General features: G+C 60.0%; 8 protein-coding genes and 1 non-coding gene across 9 annotated transcripts; 6 read left to right on the top strand and 3 right to left on the bottom strand.

The window, feature by feature from the left end:
• Positions 1 to 1295: 1295 nt before the first annotated feature.
• Positions 1296 to 2582, top strand: BXZ73DRAFT_58539 (heterokaryon incompatibility protein-domain-containing protein; the record flags this gene model as incomplete). Its single annotated transcript, XM_048021651.1, has 1 exon — positions 1296 to 2582. The coding sequence occupies one exon, from the start codon at positions 1296 to 1298 to the stop codon at positions 2580 to 2582; it is 1287 nt and encodes a 428-aa protein (XP_047870876.1).
• A 3714-nt stretch (positions 2583 to 6296) lies between these two features.
• BXZ73DRAFT_109072 (dna repair protein rad1) lies at positions 6297 to 7517 on the top strand (the record flags this gene model as incomplete). Its single annotated transcript, XM_048017251.1, has 7 exons — positions 6297 to 6404; positions 6466 to 6629; positions 6686 to 6773; positions 6828 to 6839; positions 6932 to 7201; positions 7380 to 7438; positions 7487 to 7517. The coding sequence occupies 7 exons, from the start codon at positions 6297 to 6299 to the stop codon at positions 7515 to 7517; spliced, it is 732 nt and encodes a 243-aa protein (XP_047870877.1).
• Positions 7518 to 8194: 677 nt separating this feature from the next.
• BXZ73DRAFT_109073 (HET-domain-containing protein) lies at positions 8195 to 9888 on the top strand (the record flags this gene model as incomplete). Its single annotated transcript, XM_048017252.1, has 2 exons — positions 8195 to 9097; positions 9148 to 9888. The coding sequence occupies 2 exons, from the start codon at positions 8195 to 8197 to the stop codon at positions 9886 to 9888; spliced, it is 1644 nt and encodes a 547-aa protein (XP_047870878.1).
• Positions 9889 to 12096: 2208 nt separating this feature from the next.
• Positions 12097 to 13157, bottom strand: BXZ73DRAFT_93805 (glutathione S-transferase C-terminal-like protein; the record flags this gene model as incomplete). Its single annotated transcript, XM_048026701.1, has 5 exons — positions 12097 to 12136; positions 12317 to 12370; positions 12430 to 12690; positions 12754 to 13044; positions 13102 to 13157. The coding sequence occupies 5 exons, from the start codon at positions 13155 to 13157 to the stop codon at positions 12097 to 12099; spliced, it is 702 nt and encodes a 233-aa protein (XP_047870879.1).
• Positions 13158 to 14495: 1338 nt separating this feature from the next.
• On the bottom strand, positions 14496 to 16049 carry BXZ73DRAFT_109075 (uncharacterized protein; the record flags this gene model as incomplete). The annotated part of the gene is made up of 4 exons (XM_048017253.1): positions 14496 to 14895; positions 14961 to 15175; positions 15328 to 15550; positions 15694 to 16049. The coding sequence occupies 4 exons, from the start codon at positions 16047 to 16049 to the stop codon at positions 14496 to 14498; spliced, it is 1194 nt and encodes a 397-aa protein (XP_047870880.1).
• Positions 16050 to 16238: 189 nt separating this feature from the next.
• BXZ73DRAFT_t221 lies at positions 16239 to 16320 on the top strand. The gene has a single exon. It is a non-coding gene; the product is annotated as a tRNA-Asp (tRNA).
• Positions 16321 to 16626: 306 nt separating this feature from the next.
• Positions 16627 to 19477, top strand: BXZ73DRAFT_93807 (general substrate transporter; the record flags this gene model as incomplete). The annotated part of the gene is made up of 11 exons (XM_048026702.1): positions 16627 to 16666; positions 16722 to 16770; positions 16829 to 16847; positions 16871 to 16991; positions 17782 to 17840; positions 17899 to 18103; positions 18159 to 18553; positions 18609 to 18901; positions 18955 to 19037; positions 19094 to 19360; positions 19425 to 19477. 11 exons carry the CDS (start codon positions 16627 to 16629, stop codon positions 19475 to 19477), a joined length of 1584 nt encoding a protein of 527 aa, XP_047870881.1.
• A 286-nt stretch (positions 19478 to 19763) lies between these two features.
• Positions 19764 to 20160, top strand: BXZ73DRAFT_58536 (Conidiation protein 6-domain-containing protein; the record flags this gene model as incomplete). Its single annotated transcript, XM_048021650.1, has 3 exons — positions 19764 to 19799; positions 19851 to 20013; positions 20081 to 20160. The coding sequence occupies 3 exons, from the start codon at positions 19764 to 19766 to the stop codon at positions 20158 to 20160; spliced, it is 279 nt and encodes a 92-aa protein (XP_047870882.1).
• Positions 20161 to 20172: 12 nt separating this feature from the next.
• BXZ73DRAFT_109078 (uncharacterized protein) lies at positions 20173 to 21553 on the bottom strand (the record flags this gene model as incomplete). Its single annotated transcript, XM_048017254.1, has 5 exons — positions 20173 to 20184; positions 20229 to 20606; positions 20648 to 21077; positions 21141 to 21316; positions 21368 to 21553. 5 exons carry the CDS (start codon positions 21551 to 21553, stop codon positions 20173 to 20175), a joined length of 1182 nt encoding a protein of 393 aa, XP_047870883.1.
• Positions 21554 to 21767: the final 214 nt, after the last annotated feature.

A 21767-nucleotide genomic window follows, 5' to 3' on the forward strand; every position in this document is an offset into this window, starting at 1 on the left:
GCATGTATATGAATGTGGCTCGACTGCTCTGGAGAATCAAGGACGCCCTCTTTTCCTGTTCTCCCCCGTGGGTTTTCGTGCTGCCAGTCAAGTACTAACAAACAGGTAAGAGCTGTCTTCATCCTTGTCCTCCATATCGCGGCTGACGAAGTGGTCGCTTCTGTTTTTAGTTTTCAGTATGCCTTCCGACGCCGGTTATTCACGCACGCCGAACAAAAACAACCCTTTCGTCATCGGCGAAGTCGAATCCGAGCCCACCCTCCAGCCCCGACCGCGACCCGTTCGTCGTCGGAGACGGAGGTGCTACGCGCGCAGCTCACATGTATGCGCGAGATGCTTGCCGCAGGGGTCCCTGTCGACGTCGTGCTCGCCTCCTTCCCTACGTCCTCAACCTCTCCCAGCGCCCGCGCCTCCCTACCCGTCCAGCCTCGCTCTCTTCCCGCCAAGAAACCCCTCCCGCAGACACCCTCCAAGAGCGCCTTGACGCGCGGGGCGAGCACCCCCATGCCTCGGGTCACGTCATCCTTCGACGAGTACCCCTTCGTCTCGAACGACCCTTTCGCCTCCGTCGATGGCACGCAGGACTCGGGCAAGAAGCTCCTCAAGGACAAGCCGCGCTCCCTCCGACCGCGCCGCAAGGCTTCTTCAGCCTCCGTCGCCCCTCCGCGGATGTCAACGGCGAGGCCACCCCGCCCGTGCCGCCTTTGACCTCGGGACCGATCGCGAAGGCGAGCCTCAGCTGGAGCCGCGGAAACGCTTCCGCTGGCGGGGAGCGCCGGCGGCGGAGTGCAAGTCGTGGGCGTGTCGGCGAGCGCGGGGATGAAGGGAAAAGGGAAATCGCGGCGGTTCGTGGAGGGCGATATCCCGTGGCACGACATCGCGGGACCGTTTTGTTGATAGTTGGCGAGGTGAGCGGGGTGCAAGTTCGGTACGGCGCGGGCTCTGTGTCCTCTTTCTCGCTCTGTGTTCTACGCACATACGGAGGCTGGGCCTTGTCGTATGCTACAACCGTTTCTTTTGCTCTCAGAAAGCCAAGCGACTATGTTTGATGCTCCATCGGTGATGAAGCTTTTAAGGGTCGTCCCGTGCGCGAGGACGTGTATTGGTTGTTACCCGTGTACGCCAGGCACCAGTTGTGCGGAGTACCGGCGATAGTGCGTGGGGACTGTGCGCTAGCACAGATCGTGACGATAACCTGCAGTGGTCGTCCCTTGTTGTCGGATCCCACTCCCCCACATATCTCGACATCACCTCTTGGTCACCTCTTCCTGCTTCCCGCAGGCGTTCCGTACAACATGTGGCTTCTCAGCACCGACCGCGCAGAGCTGCATTACTTCATCTCCCCTGAAGCCGTGCCCGGAGGCTACGCTATCCTCTCCCACGTCTGGACCAACGACGAAACCCAGTTCCACGACCTCCGTGCTGTCCAAACACGCTGCAAAGAAACCGGAGAAAACCCGCGCGACCTCGTCTCCTCCAAGATCCGCCAATTCTGCATTCTTTCCGCGAAGCACGGCTATACCTACGCGTGGGCCGACACTTGCTGCATCGACAAGTCGAGTTCCGCCGAACTCTCGGAGACCATCAATTCGATGTTCCACTACTACTCCCTCGCCGGTGTCTGCTACGCCTACCTATCCGACGTCGCGGCCAAGGATGGAAAGCTCGATCATGACGCATTCGACAAGAGCCGCTGGCACACTCGCGGATGGACGCTCCAGGAACTCCTCGCACCACGTCTCCTTCTCTTCCTTTCGCGAGATTGGGAGACACTAGGGACCAAGGCTGAGCTGGCCGAGGCTCTGGAGGGCGCGACGAAGATACCAGTGAGCATCCTACAGTTTGAGGAGGAGATACGGGATGTCAGCATCGCACAGCGGATGTCTTGGGCAAGCCGAAGGGAAACGACGCGGATTGAAGATGAAGCGTACTGCCTCATGGGGATCTTCGATATCAACATGCCGATGCTGTATGGCGAGGGCCGGAAGGCGTTCCAGAGGCTGCAGGAGGAGATCATGCGGACGTCGACGGACACTTCCTTGTTCGCGTGGGGCCTTTATGGCAGCGCGTCACGCGACGAGGAGCATCATCACTTTGAGCCGTCGTCCTATCTATTGGCGCCGAGCCCTGGTAGCTTCGTCGACAGCCATTCGGTGAATTTTGAGCCTCACGCCGACTTTCCAGTCGTGAGTGACCATTCTACAGCTTTCCGAGCTCGTTCTGACATCGGTTTTAGGAGAAACGTGCCATCACATTCTCCATTACTCCCTCTGGCGTGCTCGCCCACATACCCATCTTGGTGCTCCGCACCTGCACCATCGTCTTCCTCTCCTGTACTGACTCCGTCTCAAAGCCTCTCGGCCTCTTCATCACACCCTGCCCATTCACCACAGATCGCGCCCGCCCGCTCTTCCACACCTCCGTGCGTCGGCTCGTCGTGCTCGCCCCAGAGGACCTTCGCCCCATCCGGGCACGATTGGGCCTCGCCTCGGCGTCCAAGGGATGGGAGTGGGCAAACATACTCCTCGCACACCCCATCCGGCCCCACACCGAAGCCCCCCGCCGCGCTCTCACGCAGCTGAACGCGTCCCTCGCGACGCCGTTCCGCGTGCCCGACGCCTCGCTCCAGACGTGCGCAGCAGAGGGTATGCGGCTTGTGAACGTCTGCAAGAGCGGTGACGTCGTGGGGCTCCAGTTCGACTACAGAAGCCACCAGTCCGGTTTGCGGTGGTCGTGTGGCTCGGACTATGTACGTCAGATCCCACCACTCCTGCGGCCGATCCAAGCTCCTCAAGCTGCCACCGGGCCACGATGTATTTCCGCGAGTATTGGTACGAAGATGGGGTCCGGGAGGAGTTTCTGGAGGCATTCTCGGATCGCAAGGACCACAATTGTGGGAAGGATCATGTGCGCAACTGGACGGACAGGAGAAAGCTCTTTTCGACAAATTTCGGAGTCAAAAATGAGAGTCACGTAGAGACCACGAAGTTTGTGACCTCGTTCACGGTTTGTCCCATGAATGAGGCGGGGAGTACACTCGAGTTGCATATTTCTTGTGGATAGTTTAGCTTCCCTATGGCACGATTTGACGAACATTGAATCTGAATATCTTCTTACCAAATCTCGAGGCAGGAGCGATATGAGTGTTCTCGATGTCAAGCATCTACATCAAGTCTCTACACCATGCTTCTTTCCTCGCCACCCGCACCCTGCCACCGGTCCCTCGCTACTCGCACATATCCTGCTCCTTTTAAAGATGTGCACCAGGTCGCTTTGCGTCTGATGAGCCCCAGGTCCGGGCCCACACGCCACCCGGACGCTCCTCGCCTACGCAGAGGACACGGCTTCATCGCCCCACCCCACATGCACGGTACCAGCTCATGGAGCAAGACATCCTCGAGTACAGATCCTCTCCCAGCCAAGCCCGTGCGCCCCAAACCGATTCCCCGACGCGGTGTGAGCTCCGAGAGTGTCGAGTGGACGACACAGGCGGCGAGCTCTGGGGCGATATCGGTGAGGCCATGACATTCTGGGGGTACTCAACGTGCGCCCTCAGCGCATCGCGCTCCGCCGTCGCTGACTCACGGGTGGCCTTCTCCAGGTTGTACTTCTCATTCAGCGAGACTCGCTCAGTCTGTACCGTGCGGTTGTCCGCCTGCAGCGGGTCGCGCGACGCCTACAACGAGTCGTGCTTAAGCTCCTTCAGAGAGTCGTGCTGCATCCTGCGTGCGGAGTAAAGATTGCGGCTCCTCTGATCGGAGGCGGATTGGGGAGATGGGTGAATAGAGAAAAGAAAACTTACCTCGAGCGTAGCCGCATCGCACACAAGTCATCCTCCTTTCTAGAAAGCAAAACGCGCGTCCTATCGTTCTCCAGTTACAAGGCATGGTTCGCGGCGTTGGCATCGCCGAGCTCGGTGGTGGCGACCTGTAAGCGACGCAACGTCGTCGCAGGTCGTCGCACGCTGCTCCGAGAGGCGACTCATACAACCGCGCAAGTTGAGCATCGATGGCCAGGCGGTGGTGATGTGGGCGAGGGGCGTTGCGCGGGTGGGCTCTTGGACGAGGTACATACTTGCTCGAGAAACGGAGGTCTTTGGAGAAGACGACCCGCGGCCCGGGAGTCCGTGGCCCTCATCACGTGCAATGTCCGCGCTCAGCGCTCTTCCGATCCGCCGCCCGCCCGAGGGGCCAGGGCCGAGGCCCAGTTGCGCTCGCGCTACACAGAAGGAGCTTGTTCTCCGCGTTCATCTTCATCCACCTCCGTTGTTCCCATCGACTCTCGCAAGATTTACATCCTTCTCCTGTTCCACGGGCCGATTCTAGAGAAGATCCACGACCCGGCAACCTCAAAGAGCTCGTTCTGCTTGCTCGCGGCCTTGGTTTGCGCCGCATCGTCTGCAAGCTTATGCAAATATACGACGGCCTTCAGAACCTCGCACTGCTCGTAAATGCTACGTTGGAAGAGGAGTTGGCCGTCGGCGAGGAGCTGGGTGTGGTGGGTTGCAGGAATCCGGGGCTGAGAATCGTGGGTTTCGAGGCGGTGAAGGAGTATAGGTGCGGCTTTACTTTGACACCGCATGTGGACCGACCGTTCTCATTGTAGGGATGCAGGCTGGAACTCTACAAGAAGGGCGGCCTGATATCATCACGTCGCGACTCCTGACGGTCGGCATGCTCACTGAAGACATTCCGACGCATATGATCACCGGACTGCTCATTCTGTGCGCTGAACGGTGATTTTGGGGCGTCTGCTTGTTCTCCCTTCGCTCATAGGACATCCAGAGTCACGCCCACCTCTGCTGAGGCCTTCATCGTGCGGTTGTACCGGGAGAAGAACAAGACCGATTTCCTGAATGCGTTCTCGGACCCGCCCGAGCACATCGCGAGCGGGATGTCTCCCTTTCGGACGGTGCTGAAGGAGATGCAATTTCGGGTGGTTCACATCTATCCCCGGCATCAAGGAGTCGCTTGAAGACAAGGTCCCGGACATCGTCGAGTTGCATTAGGAAATGACGGAAGCGATGTCGGAGATCCACAAAGGCACTGTCCAAAGCATGCCCACGACTCTGCAGGAGCTCAAGCAGGCGAACACTATGGGTGCGTTAATATCTGACATTTGCACGCGGTCAGCATGACTCAATGAGCGGGCAATTTTGGACCGGATGGAGACAGAGGCGGCGGGGAGGGTGGGGCGGGAAGCGGGCGGACGGGCGAGGAGGAAGTACTATGGTTGCCGGACGGGATGGAGCCGGTGTTGGAGGAACTGCCGAAGTGGTTCCTGCTGGCGGATGTGTTGCACGAAGCTGAGGAGGAAATGATGAGGAGGGAACATTTGCTTGGATCTCGTAAGTCTTCCCCTCCTCCTACGAGCGGGCCCCGCCGACTCACTGGCGGGATCTAGCTGCACCCGGCACGAAAACCGCCCTCATCATGGCGTCTTCCCTCCACACGTGCACCCTCATCAAGGACTTCCTTCGCGACCTCGATTCGAAAGCGCCACGGGGGGACCAGGGACGCCATATGATGGAGAGCAAACTGCGGCCCTACCTGTGGTGGACGGGAAAGCTCTCGGAGCGCAAGACCGACGGGAAGACTCCCATCGCTCTCCCAAACGGCAGGAACGACGACACTCCGATCGGCGAGGCGCTGAAGAAGAAGAACAAGGAAAAGGCTGAAGGGGGCGGCGAGCCGGAGGAGAGGGAGAGGAGGTGCTTCGGCCGGCGCGGGGAACACCCAGGAGGTCGTCACGCCTCCCATCGTCAACGCCGGGGGGCTGGACGACATTATCATCGGGCAGGAAGCGGAGGACATCGGAGGACATCGCAGGCTTGTGAGTGCTTCGTTGTCTTTCCGCGCGTGGACTTCGTTGAGCCGGAATACGCGCATATGGCCTGTCCACTCAAGGGGTCGACAGCATGAATTCGAGCTGTTCACGATGGACAACGCCTTCAACGCACTACGGGCTCCTCGCTTCCGAGCAAACGTCCTCGTCTGACCCTACGCCGGCGACTCCGACGATCAGGTACTGCAGGAAATCAAGTCGCGGTTCATCGTCATATACGAACCCAACCTCCAGTTCATTCGGCGAATCGAGGTCTATCGGAACCCGAACCCAGGCCTCGGCGTACGGGTGCACTTCATGATGTACAAGCTCAGCTGCGAAGAGGGGAAGTACCTCGCAGGGCTCGGGCGGGAAAAGGACCACTTCGAGCGTCTCATCTGAGAGCGCGGGGTACGTGCTCCCGCGACGTGCAAACTGCGCTTATTACTGAGTCTCGATCTTAGTGGATGCTAATGCCCATCCACATGGAGCGGGGGTCCGTCGTGAACGATACGTCGATCCGGACGATCAGCATACGCATGACCGGAGGCAGGAAAGAGGTGTCTACAGAACCCGCCCCAGTGAGTTCTCTTCACGGCCTCATGTCGGGATGGTTTTTTGATCGCGCCATGCCACGCTCAGGTCATTGCGGACATGGGCGAGTTCCGGTCCTCTCTGTCGTCATTGCTCCATGCGTCCGGGTTTCCCATGACCTTCACCGTCGGCGATTTCATCCTGACGCCCGACATCTGTGTCGAGTGCACGAGCATTCCTGATCTCGTGTCCAGTCTGAATAGTGGCCGCCTGTGAGTGGAACGTGAACCCCGCCGTCATGGACGTCAGCCTAACGCACATAGTCCAGATACACCCAGTACGAGCTGATGTCGGCGTACTACAAGCAACCGATCTTGCTTATCGAGTTCAAAGAGCACCAATCCTTCGCACTCGAGGTACGCCGTGTCGCCTTCGCGTTGCCCATGCCCTGCTTATTCTCATCGATCCAGGCGGTCGCCAACGTCAAGTCGTTCGCCAAATCGGCCAAGGACCCTACAAAGAAGAAGGCGGACGCGCGTGGGGAACGCGCCACCTCAGCGTAACAGCGACCTAGGCCAATCTCGTCCTCCTCACCCTCACGTTCCCTCGCGGGGGCGTTCTGTGGCCGTCGTCGCCGTACGCGACCGCTGAGGTCTTCAACGACCTCAAGGACAACATGGTGCAGCGGGACCCAGTGCTCATCGACGCGGAGGAGGACGCGGGCGCGAACACCACGGCGGAGGAGCTGTTGTGCAGCCCACCGGGCGTCGCGGCGAAGAACGTGAAGCACATTCTGAGCCGCGTTGGGAGCGTGCGGAAGCTGTGCGGGTTGCCGATGAAGGACGTGCAGGATATTCGGGGGGTGGAACCTGGGAAGGCGTGTTGGAGTTCATCCATTACGGGGATAAGGCGCCGCCATGAGGAGCGTCTTTAGTTGCTGGATGTACGATACGGTCAGTGTCAAGATCAGTATTCTAGTGTCTATCACTTACGTGGCTTTCAATTTCCATTTGTTGCATTAGTTGTCCTGCAATCCATTAATCGCCGATCTTCCACGCACCGCCGCCATCAACCGGTTCAGGTGAGTCTCACCAGATGCGACGGTGGATTATCTCTGATGTGACAGCAGACACTGGGCATCCTCAATATCGCGCAGTTAATTGGTCACGCATGGTGACTTGCTGCCAGAAAGACAGGCCTTGCGGTTGTGGTCTCAACAACACGACAGATCTCAACACTCCCTCAGCCTCCGGGACCGCTTCAACAGCCACCGTACGCCCCAAGCCACCGCATGCGCCCCAAACCTCGCCACCTATCGGTGTTCGAGTTGTCTCCAGTGAAAAAACCGTCTATCCTAAATCCCAGAGAAACGCTACGAATACGTTCCCCACCACCAATGCTACGCCTACTCCTTCGGTCTACTCCACGCCGACTGGCACGTCTCCAGTACTCGACTCTGTTACGCTGTAGTAAGAGCTTCAAAAGTTGGAGTTCGATACAACGCTCGTACCAGGGACCATCTTCTCTTCGTCGAACGGATCTTCCTTCGGAGAGCCGGCAGAGTGTGACTAGGCGGCTCTGTCAAATGATCCATCGGCGATGAAGGGGAGTCGTCACGCGTGCGAGCTAGGAGGACGCGTATTGTTAGTTATCCTTGTATACCAGGCATCAGCTATGCGGACGATCGGCGATAGTGCGTGGGGACTGTGCGCTAGCGCAGATCGTGACGATAACCTGCAGTGGTCGTGTTTTGTCGTCGGATCCCACCACCCCGTCCCTCTCGATATCACGTCTTGGCCACTGCATCCCGCTTTCTACAGCCAATCCGCCCGACATCATGTGGCTTCTCAGCACGGACCGTGCAGAGCTCCACTACTTCGTCTCCGCTGAAGTCGTGCCCGGAGGCTACGCTATCCTCTCCCACGTCTGGACCAACGACGAGACCCAGTTCTACGATATTCGTGCCGTCGAAACACGCTGCAAAGAAACCGGAGAAAACCCGCGCGACTTCGTCTCCTCCAAGATCCGCGAATTCTGCATTCTTTCCGCGAAGCACGGTTATACTTTCGCATGGGCAGACACTTGCTGCATTGACAAGTCGAGTTCCGCCGAACTCTCGGAGGCGATCAACTCGATGTTCCACTACTACTCCCTCGCCGGTGTTTGCTACGCCTACCTTTCCGACGTCGCGGCCAAGGATGGAAAGCTCGATCACAGCGCATTCTATAAGAGCCGCTGGCACACCCGCGGATGGACGCTCCAGGAGCTCCTCGCACCACGTCTCCTTCTCTTCCTTTCGCGAGATTGGGAGGTGCTAGGGTCCAAGGCCGAGCTAGCCGAGCCCCTGGGGAGCGCGACGGCGATACCATTGAGCATCCTACGCTTTGAGGAGGAGATACAGGACGTCAGCATCGCACAGCGGATGTCTTGGGCAAGTCGAAGAGTAACGACGCGGATTGAAGACGAAGCGTACTGCCTGATGGGGATCTTCGATATCAACATGCCGATGCTGTATGGCGAGGGCCGGAAGGCGTTCCAGAGGCTGCAAGAGGAGATCATGCGGACGTCGACGGACACCTCTTTATTCGCGTGGGGCCGTTTCACTAACTCATATAACCTCGCGCCACGCAACGAAGAGCACGATCACTTTTCGCCGTCGTCCTACCTATTGGCGCCGAGCCCTGGTAGCTTCGTCGACAGCCATTCAGTGAAGTTTGAGCCTCACGCCGACTTTCCAGTCGTGAGTGACCCTTCTACAGCTTTCCAAGCTCATTCTGACATGAGTCCTAGAAACAGCGTGCCATCACATTTTCCATTACTCCCTCTGGCGTGCTCGCCCACATACCCATCTTGGTGCTCCGCAACTACACTATCGCCTTCCTCTCCTGCGCCGACCCTATATTGGGGCCTCTCGGCCTCTTCATCACGTCCTGCCCATTCGCCGCAGATCGCGCCCGCCCGCCCTTCCACACCTCCATCAACACCGTGGATTACCCGTGTCGGCTCCTTTCGCTCGCCGCAGAGGTTCTCCATCCCCTCCGGGCGCTGCTGGGCCTCTCCTCGGCGTCCAAGGGATGGGAGTGGGCAAACGTACTCTTCGCACACCCCATCCCGCTCAACACCGAAGCTCCCCGCCGAGCGCTCACACAGCTGAACGCGTCCCTCGCGGCGCCGTTCCGCATGCCTGACGCCTCGCTCCACGCATGCGGAGCAGAAGGCACGCGGCTTGTGAGTATCCGCAGGAGCGGAGACGTCGTGGGGCTCCAGTTCGAATATAGAAAGACGCGACCCCCGGCGCTCGAGGTGATCGTACGGCTAGGACTATGTCTGCAGGGAAGAGACCGCCGGGGCACTGGTACCACTTCTGCGGCTGGTCCCAGCGCTTCAAACTGCCACTGGGCGACGCTGCATTTCCTCTCAGATGGGAGCCTGGAGGATATTTTGGAGAAATCTCTGGAGAAGCACAAGCACAAGAGTGCTGAGTCGCGAGTCCGACGTGATGCGAGAAACATAACCGGAAACCTGCAGTAAGACCGAGCCAATGTTCGTGACGAGAACCAGAACCAGACGAGACACCGTGAGACAGACGCAAGAGACGCTAGTCGTGTCGGTATCCAGACGAGAAGAGACCCTATGCAAGATAAGAGGAAAAAGTCGTTGCCGTTGTTCAAGAAATGGTCCGGCGGCGCAATCCGCGACCCGCCGGCGTCGGGGTGTCGATCTCCGGTCCGTCCCCGCGAGGGAGGCGGAGTGGGCGGAACAGCATAGCAGGCGCGTGCTCCGGGCGCGGAGCAGTGGGTGCCGAGCGACTGCGGCGCTCCCCCGTTCGAGCGCGGGGACGCTCGGTGTGCCCAGCCGGAGAAGACGTCCGTGTAGGCTGGAATTCGAAGCCGGGGATGCTCGGGAGGGACCGTAGCTGGACGGGGGTGGAAGACGCGGAGACGGACGTCTCACGCGCCGCACGGCGGGGGAGAGGCGCGAAGAGGCTGGGAGAGTCGTCGAGGAGGATGGGAAGGTGTGGGGCTAGATCGAGTTCGTCGCGAGTGAGGTGGGAGCGCCTCCTAGAGTGTCGAGTGGATGACGAAGGCGGCGGGCTCTGGGGCGACATCGGTGAGGCCATGGCATTCTGGGGGTACACAACCTGCGACCTCGGCGCATCGCGCTCGGCCGTCACGGAGTCACATGTGGCCTTCTCCAGGTTGCACTTCTCATGCAGCGAGTCTCGCTCCGTCTGTAGCGTGCGGTTCTTCACTAGCAATGAGTCATGCGACGCCCGCAACGAGTCGCGCTCCTCCTTCAGAGAGTCGTACTGCATCTTGCATGCGGAGTAAAGGTGGCGGCTCCTCTGAGAAGCGGATAGGGGAAATGAGGAGGGTATGTGTGAACAGAGTGAAGAAAACGCACCTCGAGCTTGGCATGAGTCGCATCCAAGTCAGCCTCCTTCCTAGCAAGCAAGCCGCGCGTCCTCTCATTCTCCAGATGCCAGGCATCGTTCGCGGCGTTGGCGTCGCCGAGCTCGGCGGTGGCGACCTGCAGGCGACGGGCCTCCGCTTTCGCGACAGCCATCTCCTCCACGTAGCTTTTCGTGAGCCCCTCATGGCGCGTCCTCATCTCTGTGAGCTGCTCGGTGGTCGCCGTGTACAAAGCCATGGCTTCCGCCCGCGTCCGGGTGAGATCCTGCACCTTCTTCGTGAACGCGGTCTCCTTGGCCTCCATATCGCGCCGCGCCGCCCTCAGCTCGTGCTTGGTCGTCGAGTGGTCGGCATGGGAAGCGATAAGCTCGGCCTCGAGACGGCGGATGAGGTCTGTCTGGTCGGCTACTGAGGCGTCGCTGCCACGGGCCTGGGGTTCGTCGAGCTCGACGACGCTCGCATCGCGTTCATCGGCGAAGGTGAAGCCGCCCCCGTCGAGGAGGAGACAGGAGGAAGAGCGCGACGGCGATGTCCGATGGGCAGAGTCGGTGGACGAGGATGAAGTGAGGCGAGAATGCGGCTGACTGGGGCTGACAGACAGGCTGCTGGTAGACGGGCAGAAGACGTAGGGCAGGAGAAGCGAGAGGAATACCGAGGCTGTGACGAAGTCCACACCGACTTGCTGGGCCCAGAAGAAAGTGAACAGGACGAAGACAAGGCCGCGGGCTTGCAGGCGCAGGCGAGCCGGGGTTGAGAGAGGTCGACGAGGAAGGGGAGCAAGCAACAAACGAGCAAGGTGACGGCCGCGGTGGAGGCCCACGATGAAGCCAGGTAGAAGAGCTCGGGGTTATTCATGTTGACTTGGAGGTGCACGCCGTACACGACCGTGTTACTGGTCGTGCAGGTGTTATTGAAGGTGGACGGTGGGATGGGGAACAGGCTGAGGGGTTGCATGGTGGATACTGGAAGACGAGGATGTATCAGAACTCGCAGAGGATGGTGTAGATGGTGGGAGACGAAGACGGGTGAATGTAGAGAACGGCAGCCCTGCGCACCTCATATACCCCGCAGATGGAGGCTGTCTTGCAAGCATTCGGATTCCCAAGTCAGCCGCCAGATCATATCATAGATTGGCCTGGCAGGGGCAGGCATTTTCATGGGCTCTCGGCGAGGTATGGCAATGAGGATACAAGTGAGGGATCTCAGAGTGCAGATGGAAGTATTGCGAAAGCTCGCAGGAGCCGCGGCGGTGACTCAACGCGAAAAGTAACAGTCACGTGAAAGTGACACATGCCTCACAGTACTCATAACAGGCAGCCATGAATGCCTAATGTTTTGACTCGACTTGCGCCAACGCATTCTCAGAGCTGACCTCCCGTCGTGGTCACAGACGCGTTTTGGCAAAACATCACGACGTCGAAATAAATATCCGGGATAAATACTATGACACTGCACATGTTCAACGACGGGATTTCCCTTCAACGCGCCTCTTTCCGCCCGTTTCCGCCCCACAATGCTCGCACCTTTGAGGGCGGAACGGTGCCAACCTGCGCTCGAGGATCTTCTTCACCGCCTCGCGGGCGACCAGCTTCTGATGCCATCTGCAACCGTCCGATCAGCTCCAAATCCTCGATACAAGCCTAGAAGTGAGAGCACTCACGCGTAGAACGCGGGGAACTTCGTCGGCACGTCCATCCCCTCAACGTCCGAGAGCAAACCGAGCGCAACGACGGGCTGGTTCCAGATCACGAACGAGATGTCCGCGACGGTGCACTTGTCGCCGAGCAGCCACGCCTGCTTCGACAGCACGCTTTCGAGCACGCCGAACACCCGGATGACCTCGTTCTGGTAGCGAGTGATCGCCGACGGGAGCTTCTCTGGGTGCCGACGCTGGAACCAGCGAAGCTGGCCGAAGTACGGCCTGTGGGTAAGAAAGTGTCGGTCCCACGAGCCCTTGATACCGCGCATAGACAGATAGACTCACCCTTGTCCGGACGCCTGGAAGAAGAGCCACTGGGACAGCTCGTGGCGGCCGAGCTCGTCATCCTGGGCGGGCGACAGCTTGCCCTCCTGGTCGTACTTGTCCGCGAGGTAGAGGATGATCGCTCCCGACTCCCAGATCGTCAGGTCGCCGTTGTGATGGTCGATGAGTGTCGGGGTGCGACCGTTGGGGTTGTACTGGGTGTACGCGGGCGCCTTCTGTTCGCCCTTGAAGAAGTCGAGGTAGATGGACTCGTAGGTGAGTCCGAGCTCCTCGAGGACCATGGCGACCTTCCTAGAAAGAGCACTGCGGTCAGTGGGCGGCAAAGGGACTAGCAAAATGAACGCGAACCATCCGTTGGGACCCATCTTGTGGCTGTAGAGCGTGAATTGCTTTCCGTGAGACATGGTGAAGTACTGAAGAGAGGTCAGCGGGCGATGGAGTGAGAGATGTGGTGCTGTTGCTGAGGACACCCAGCAGGACGGGAGTTGCTTATATACGCATCGCCGAGGTCTGCGAGGACATCCTCAAGCCTTCACCAGCTGCTGGATTCGACCCGCGAGCTCTGACACCTCAACAACGTCTTGACTCATCGCGTGGTTCTCGTTGTCCAGGATGCGAACTGATGTATCGTGCACTCTGAGCTGCATCCAGTCAGGCCTCGTCCAAGAAGGGGGAAATGAGAGATAAGCTGACAAGCGTCACCATCCATTCTTGACGTTGTGCGGGGCAGTGCTGATGGGGCGCAGCGGTGCTTATGAAGTAGTTGTTGGATGGTCACGCTTTCAGGGACGATGACCAAGCGCTTCGCAACAGCGAGTGGGTCTGCGCAGTGGGAAGAGGATGTTAGAAGGATGAGCTGGGAGCGTGCCAAAATGCGCTACAACTCACACCTGTGGGAGCGCGGTCTGGCACAGTCTGAAGAAAACAGAGATGATGGTCGAGGATCAACGTCTTTCAATTGGGTGTAGTACGGCGGGCGGCATCCTCGTCACGAGTGTCACATTCGCCTCGTCATATCACGTTTTCACCAAAAGTCACATACATTGTGACACAACGCTCAAGCGCTCACAATTGGTTACACTTCGATAAGAACGGCCAGCTCGAGATACTGCGATGGGATTCCTGTTGGACTAACGATAGCACAATATTATTAATGAGACCATTAGACCCAGAAGTTCCGGCCAGTGTATGTGTCGTGTCAGCCATCTCGTTCATGAGCACGCCTGGTGGCCCGAACGCCTGGAAGAACAGTCACTGGACCGTATCCGCGCGGCCCCTCATCCGAGGACGTGGAGGGAACGTACCACCCATTCCGACGGTACCTGTGCCGCGGTGAGCGTACAGTGGGAAGCGCTTCCCGTGAGACATCGGTGAGCAGCAAATTTTATATGCCTCGTGAACGGAACTGTATGCGGATTGAAAAGCCTCGCTGTGAGCGGATCTGGCACCGATGGGCCGGTGGAAACACACTCACCACGACACGATGGGAAAAGGTGAAAGAAACACGACCCAAGAGCAGCAAGGAATAGATAACAGAGGGTAACGTTTGACGTGTCCATGGGCACAAGATATAGCAACTACAAAGGGTATCGTACATACAGCATCTACAATCAGAGTCACGGCGGTTGTCAGCGCGCGCGGGTCCACCCCAGGGAGGCGACACCAGCGCGTATTAAGGAAAAACGAAGCTGCAACAACAACACGCTCACAGTACCGTCTGAACCCTCACAAACCCCCTCGCCTCATCGCAGCCGGAACCAGTCTGGGACCGCCCTCCACAGCCGCTCCCGCTCCCGCGCCGCCCACGCCTCCAGCGCGCGCGCGCACGCAACGCAGTCCGAGAACTCCGCGCTCTTCAGCTGCCCGAGCTCCTCCGCGACGTACAGCGGGTCCGCGCACCCCTGCTCGCGGTCGAACAGGTAGTGCTGCGTCGCGAGCTCGATCAGCTCCCCCAGGTCCTTCCGGCACGCCGCCGGGGTCGCGCACACCGGGCGCCGCGGGCCCGGGGACCCGGTGGGCGAACCGGGGAGCGCGAGGGCCTGGGCGGAGCGCGAGCGGCGGTGGCTTGGGGGGCACCGCGGGGGGTCGGGCCCGGCGTGCTCCATGTTCTGGATGAGCGCAGTGATCGCGTGCTGGCGGCCTCTTTCCCAAGCGCGAGACGCTGGGTGTCCGCGGAGGAGAGGCGATAGGAGAGCGCGGTCGAGGACGCGGTCGAAGATGGTGAGGCGGCGAAGGCGGAGGGTAAGACGGGTGCGGACGTGGGTGGAGTGCCGAGGGCAGAAGTGAATGGTGACGGCGGAGGCTCGAGAGGGTCCCCGGGCGCGGGCTCGAAAATCTCGGTGAAGGTGTAGCGCGAAAGCTCGTAGAAGGCGCTTGGGAGGAGCTCGTCTGCGTCGATCTCGCGCGCAAGGTTGACCACCGCCTGTGAGAAGGTATGAGCACGAGGACATACAAGGGGCACACCAACATCGGGAGCTCGAGTCCAGGATCAGGGCTGAGTCTCTGTCCGATGTGGGAGGCGGCCATGCGTTCGTGCACTCGTCGCCTAAGGGAGTGAAGAGCGAGAAAACTCACGATGGGATTGGCGTATCGATGCCCTCTCGATTGCCCCGTCTGCACCTCATATAACCGCGCAAGGTCCTCGCGTAGGTCCCATGCTTTGAGCGTCGACGGCCAGGCGGTGCTAATGTGGGCGAGGGCCTTTGCGCGGGTGGGCTCTTGGACGAGGTACTTGCTCGAGAGACGGAGAACGCCGGAGAGAACGTTAAAGTCATCCCGATCGTTGATCCCGAAATTACTGGGAAGGAAAACGGGTCAGAACCCTATACATGTCCGCGGCTCTATCGAACAGATCTTCCAATCCGCAAGCCCATGAGGAGCTGAGTTGCGCTCGTGCTACGCAGAAATAGGACGGATGGAGTGAAGCAGATGCAAACGTACGGGCCGTCATAAATGACCTTCACTAGATTCGCTACGTCCTCCGGGGAGTCGTACAGCACGAGGACTGGGCATCCGTCAAAACGCTCCTCTGTGGTATGTGAGCCATCGGCGGCGGCGGCAGCGGGCGGTTGGGGGAGGGCGAAGAGGTCGCGGAAAAAGGCGGTCTTCCGACATAGCTGGGAGATGTGGACACGGAAGAGGGTGTTGTCGGCACGGAGGACGAGGGAGCCGTCGGTGAACCAGAACTCACGGTGCTTGACGAGCTCACCGCGGTCAAGTAGATCTTGGATGGAGGAGGAGGCGGGTTGGGAAGCAGCGTTGGAGAGCGAATGCGGATCAGTCGCATTCTGCAGCATAGTCGGTAGAGCTCCTGGCCAGCATCAGGATCGAGGAGAAGGAGGAGGAGGAGCCTGAATTCAGCCCAACCAGCAGTGCGCCAACACCGCAGGCTATAAGCGCCGAGGAATCCCACTCAGCGGCCCGGTGCATGCGGAAGCCTAGAGCTTCAGAAACCGTTATGTATCCGTGAATTTTGCCTTCATAGTTCTCTGTTAGTATATCGGTTAGTACACGCGCCTGTCATGCTAGTGTGCGCGCGAAAGCGGGGTTCGACTCCCCGACAGAGAGACATACAGAACGTCGATAAGTTTTTTTCACCTGTAGGTTGGTGGACTCACCCTTGTTCTGCTGACAGTGACAGTTTGCGTTGATGTTGTGAAAGTGGTGGATAGATAGATGGCTGTTTCGGAGACAGATCGCCGCTGACACTGACAGGCCTTATGGCATATCCGGGTCCCAGCGGCTACGCCGCGCGTGTTCGCCGAACTAGCCCACTTTCCACTTTGGCGGCGGACAACTACAAAAAGACCCGCCAAGCCTGTGCGTGCCCTTTGGCCCGCCTCTTAGCCCTCGTCCTCCCGCTCTTCCCTTGCCATGAGCAGCCAAGGCACCTTTCAAAACATCCGCGTATATTGTGAGTCCTGCTCTTCTCCTGCTACTTGTTCCCTCTCGTTCTCATCCATGCCCAGGGCTCGCATTCATCGTCTACTGGGGCATCGTCCTCTTTGGCTATGATACGTGCGTCGCCCCCTTCCCCACCTCGCGCGCCCATGCTTACCGGCGCCCTCGACCACAGCGGCGTCGGCGGCGGGGTCGTCTCCCAACCGTACTTCCAGAGAGAGTTGGGATCGTCAACGAGCACGGCGACAAGGACACGGCCAAGTCGAACGCCATCAGCTCCAATGTCGTCTCCGTCCTCCAGGCCGGCGCGTTCTTCGGCGCGCTGGGCAGCGCACCCTGTCCGGTGAGTCCCTCGAGTCTGCTCTTCACCCCACACCCGTCGTCCTGCCCCGCATACACATCGCCCATAGGAAGGACACGGGAGGCCGGACGGCTGCTCGGGGGCGTTGGGTCCGAGAACTGTGTGGGGGTGGGGATGGGGGCGTGAAACGTTTAGCCCGCGCGCGGAGCTCTCGTGACCCCGCGCGGGCCTGCGCCATGTGGGGGAGTCGGAACATGTGGGGGGCGGCGCCATGCAAGGTTCACGCCCACTCCCCAGTCACAGCCAAAGTCGAGCGATGGCCCTGGTTTCGAGTTATCGGGCAGCAGGTGGACCGTGGTTCGGGCGGAGCTCGTACCCATCTACCCCACCAGCGGCGTGCGCTCAGCAGGCCGGTAGCGGTGCATCTGCGCGCATATTCTCAATCACTGTATGCAAGCGGGCTAGATGCCTTAAACGGGGCGTCTGTCCAGACGATATAGACGGGGACGGGGACAACTAGACATAACCAGCCAGAGGGTGGGCTACGGGATTGTCCCCTAGCCCACTCTCCGGTTACACATGACCAGTCATGACCAGTGAGAGATAAAGATAAGCCGCCTACGCTGTGCAATACATGGGCTAGATGATCTGGCTAAATGCGGCTAGGCGATCTGTTCCGCCCTCGGACCAGCACCCTCTTGCATGCAGTGAATGAGGTTGAGCGGTAGCGACCTGCACCTCGAAGGCGCCACTGTAATATTTCGAAACTACGCCTATTCACCCGGTGTAAGGCGCAAGTAGTGGGCGGGATCTCATGTGGTCCACAGCTGCGATTGGAAGAAGATGGTCGCTGCTCATCTGGACGCTCGTCTTCTCCGTCGGTGCCGTAAGTCCTCCCACTAAGCCATACCTGTGTGCGCTTTCCTTACTTGTGCGCCCTACAGATCCTACAAACCATAGCCGGAGGCTCGCGCGGCCTGGGGTACATCTACGGCGGACGCGTGGTCGCTGGCTTGGGCATAGGCGCGATCTCCGCCGTCGCCCCCGCCTTCGTCTCCGAATGCTCCCCCAAAGAGGTCCGCGGCCGCATCACCGGGCTCTTCCAGATCATGGTCGCCATCGGCGTCATGCTCTCCTACTTCATCAACCGTACGCGCTTCTTCCCCGCTTTCGCGCCGTCTGACATAACCCCGGCGCGCTCTAGTCGGGATCAGTCTGCACGTCAAGACCGGCTTCGCCGTCTGGCGCATCCCCTTCGGCTTCCAGCTCGTCCCCGCGGGCATCATGGCCTTTGGTCTGCTCACCGTGCGCGAGTCCCCGCGCTGGCTCGCGTCCAAGGGACGCCTGGACGAGGCGATCGCCAACCTGGCGTACCTCCGCCGCCGCCCCACGGACGCGCCCGAGGTGCGCTCCGAGATGGCGGAAATCGAGGCCGCGATCACGGAGGAGAAGGAGGCGCGCGAGGGCCTTGGCACGCGCGAGGCGTTCCTGGGCAAGGGCAACTGGATCCGGTTCGTGATCGCGATCGTCATATTCCTGCTGCAGCAGTGGAGCGGGCAGAACTCGGTGGGATACTACGCTCCTCAGATCTTCACCGCGGTGCGTGGCTTTCGAGGTGGCTTTATGCGCGTCATGCTGACCTGTGGACGGACAGATCGGGTACACGGGGACGACGAACTCGCTGCTCGCGTCGGGGATCTACGGCATCGTGAAGGTCGTCGCCACCGCGCTCTTCGTCTTCTTCCTCGTCGACTCGCTGGGACGCAAGTTCTCCCTGTTCATCTCTGGGATGGGCATGGGCATCCTGTTCTTCATCGTCGGTGCGCTCCTTAAGGAGTTTCCACCACCACAGAAGCCAACCGGCAACCCTCCGCCGGCGAGCAAGGCGATGGCTGCGATGCTGTATCTCTACGTGTGCTTCTACTCCATGGGATGGGGTCCCCTTCCGTGAGTGCTGCCAATGTGCCAGACGCCGTCATCGCCCTGATGTCGTGGCGCAGATGGGTGTACGTCTCGGACATCTTCCCGACGAGGACCCGGCACTACGGTCTCGCGACTGCCAGTGCTTCGCAGTGGCTCTTCAGTGCGTCTCCTCCTCCCTCACGCAACGAATCGGTTTGCTTACGTATTGTTTCGCAGACTTCGTCGTCGCAAAGGTGACGCCAACGCTCGAGTCGGCGCTCGGCTACAAGCTCTTCCTCATGTTCGCGACGATCAACATCGGCGGCATGGCGGTCTTCTCCCTGTGCGCGACCTCCTCTTCCTGTTCCGTTGTCGTTCGTATGCTGACGCGTGTATCCAGGCTCATTCCGGAGACGAAGGGCCGCAGTCTCGAAGAGATGGACATCATCTTCGGTGCAGTGCAGGCAGACAAGCGCCGCGAGGATATCGCAGCGCAGGAGCGCGGTACGCATGACTCTGCCCCCTTCGCTCGCCGCGCACGTGCTCACTGTCCTTCCCGCTCGCCCAGCGCTCGGCAACGACGTCCACGATGCTGACGCAGGATCAGACATGAAGGTGTAGGCGCGCGCGCTCGACGCCAATAACGTCATGCCATACTGCTCGTCGTGTCTGCTGTTTGCGATCTTCATGAATGGATGTACAATTAATGTAACACACGGAATGTATCATATAGGCTCCATACAGATTCCTGCAGTGTTTCTTCGTGCGTCATCCCGCGCGATCGTCGCCTCGGGCCATCGTCATGTCCCGCCTACGCGTTGCGTCATAGCCCTGCGAGAGAGACGCATATAAGCGGGACGCCGTGACCTCTCCACTCAAACCGACATTTCAACCGCAACCATTCACCATGTCTCTCCCAACCCGTCAACTTGGTGGTCACAAGGTACGTCTGTCCGTCTCCAATTCGGCGTTTACTCACGGTGGTCCGTTGCAGGCCGCGATCAACAACCCGAACGTGTCCGAGGAGGCCAAGGAGCACTCGCGCCAGATGATAGAGGAGCTCGAACACGATCCCGAGCTCTCGGCGACGCGCGAGGGCTACGAGGACGACAAGGATGACACGCGCGTCGACGCCGGGCACAAGGCTACGTTGAAGAGTGAGTTGGAATGCCTCTTCTCGCTGCGCTATAACAACGGCGTCTGACCTTGCGCGCGTGGTCGCAGACCCGAACGTGAGCGAAGAGGCAAAAGAGCGTTCGCGGCAGTTCTTGCAGGAGCGCGACGCGCTCGACGAGGATAATTGAGCGCAGGTGGTATCAAGTGCACAACTGGAGCGGCGAAGTAAGAGGACAGATAAAGATGTGGCTTGTACGATACGAGTAACGACGGCAGTTGCCAGCGTCTGGCTAGAGCACATCCCCTTCGCCGCGAAGAACCGGGCGAGCGCGTCCGCCTGCTCGCTCCACACCGGTCCGGCGAGCGTCACCCACCGGTCGATCCACCGCCCGAGCACCTCGCCCGCCCCCACGATGCAGTCCAGCTCGCCCTCCCCCATCGCCCTGCTCCCGCGGTCCGCGCCGTCGAAGCGGACATAGTGCCACACCCCGCGCAGCGCGCGTATCCACCCGTCGCGCGCGCGGTTGAGGCGCACCCCGCGCGCGACCGCGTAGAAGCACGCGCGGGTCGTGTGCAGCGCGCGCGGCTTGTGCACGACGAGCTGGTCCGCGAGGCGGTCGAGGAGGAAGAGGAGCTGGGGGCGGGCGGGCGCTCGGCGTGCGTGAGCTTGAGCACGAGCGTCCCGCCGTGGCGGAGCGAGTCGAGCGCGAGGAGGAGGGAGGAGAGGAGGAGGGCGTCGTGGGACGCGCGCGGAGGGTCTTCTGCGCGGGGGTCTACTGCGGGAGAGGACTGGGGCGAGGAAGGGGAGGGGGTGGGGCCGCGGGTACGAGGCTGGTAGGAGTGGGGGGTGTGCCCGTCGATGAGGACGAGGTTGAAGTGGTTGTGGAGGAAGACTGGGACAGGGTCGAGCGGGGCAGGGAGGGGTGTGCGCCCGAGGGAGAGGTCGAGCTCGAGGACGTCCTGCTCGATGAGGCGGTAGCGCTGGTGGAACTGCTCCTCGAGCTGCATCGGGGGCCCGCCCTGGGAGACGGGGAGGGTGATTCCGTTCCCGAGCGCGTTGCGGTTCTTGCGGAGGATGTACGAACTGAACCCGCCGGGGGCGCAGCTGGTGGGATGCATGAGCATGTGCTGTAGGGATGGGGAGACGAGTTGGAGAGCATACACTCACCCGATGTCGAGGAAGGTGAAGTGTCCCCAGGAGGGAATGAGCTGACCGCTGGCGTGGTCGACTTCCTTCATGACAGACGTCATCTTCTTGAACCAGACGAAGGAGGTGTCTTCGTCCGCCGCCTTAGCTGAGCGCTTCCCCTCGAAATAACCATCGAGCCGATCGTTGTCCCAGCCCTGTTCCGACGCTCGCAACCAGGCGCGCTTGAGAGAGATCATCGGACGTACCTTCTTACGCAGATCGATCAACCTCTCCAGCTCCGGGACACGGCGCCTCGCCAAGATGGCGCCAGGGTGTAGCAGCTGTTGGTGCTCCGGGAAAGAAGTGTCTTCGCCCTCGTCCTCTGTTTGATCGAGTGCGGCGAAGCGGTTCGGAGTGGCGACGCGGGGGGTGGAGTAGTGGAGTCCGGGCATAGTGAAGACGGGGAAGAGGATCGCATGACACCGGGGAGATCCCCCTTTATACTCTCGCGGGATGTGTTGCGCGGTCTCGACTGAAATGCATTGTGGCTGACTGTTGTCGAGACCGATGTTACCACAGTGGGAACAACGGTCGGGGAGATTGCATTCTGACCTTGATATAAAAGCGCATATATGGGTGTTTCTAACAGATATACGCGTACTACGC

The sequence above is a fragment of the Epithele typhae genome (genome assembly GCF_022376455.1).
Source record: "Epithele typhae strain CBS 203.58 chromosome Unknown BXZ73scaffold_209, whole genome shotgun sequence".
Taxonomy (NCBI): Eukaryota; Fungi; Basidiomycota; class Agaricomycetes; order Polyporales; family Epitheliaceae; genus Epithele; species Epithele typhae.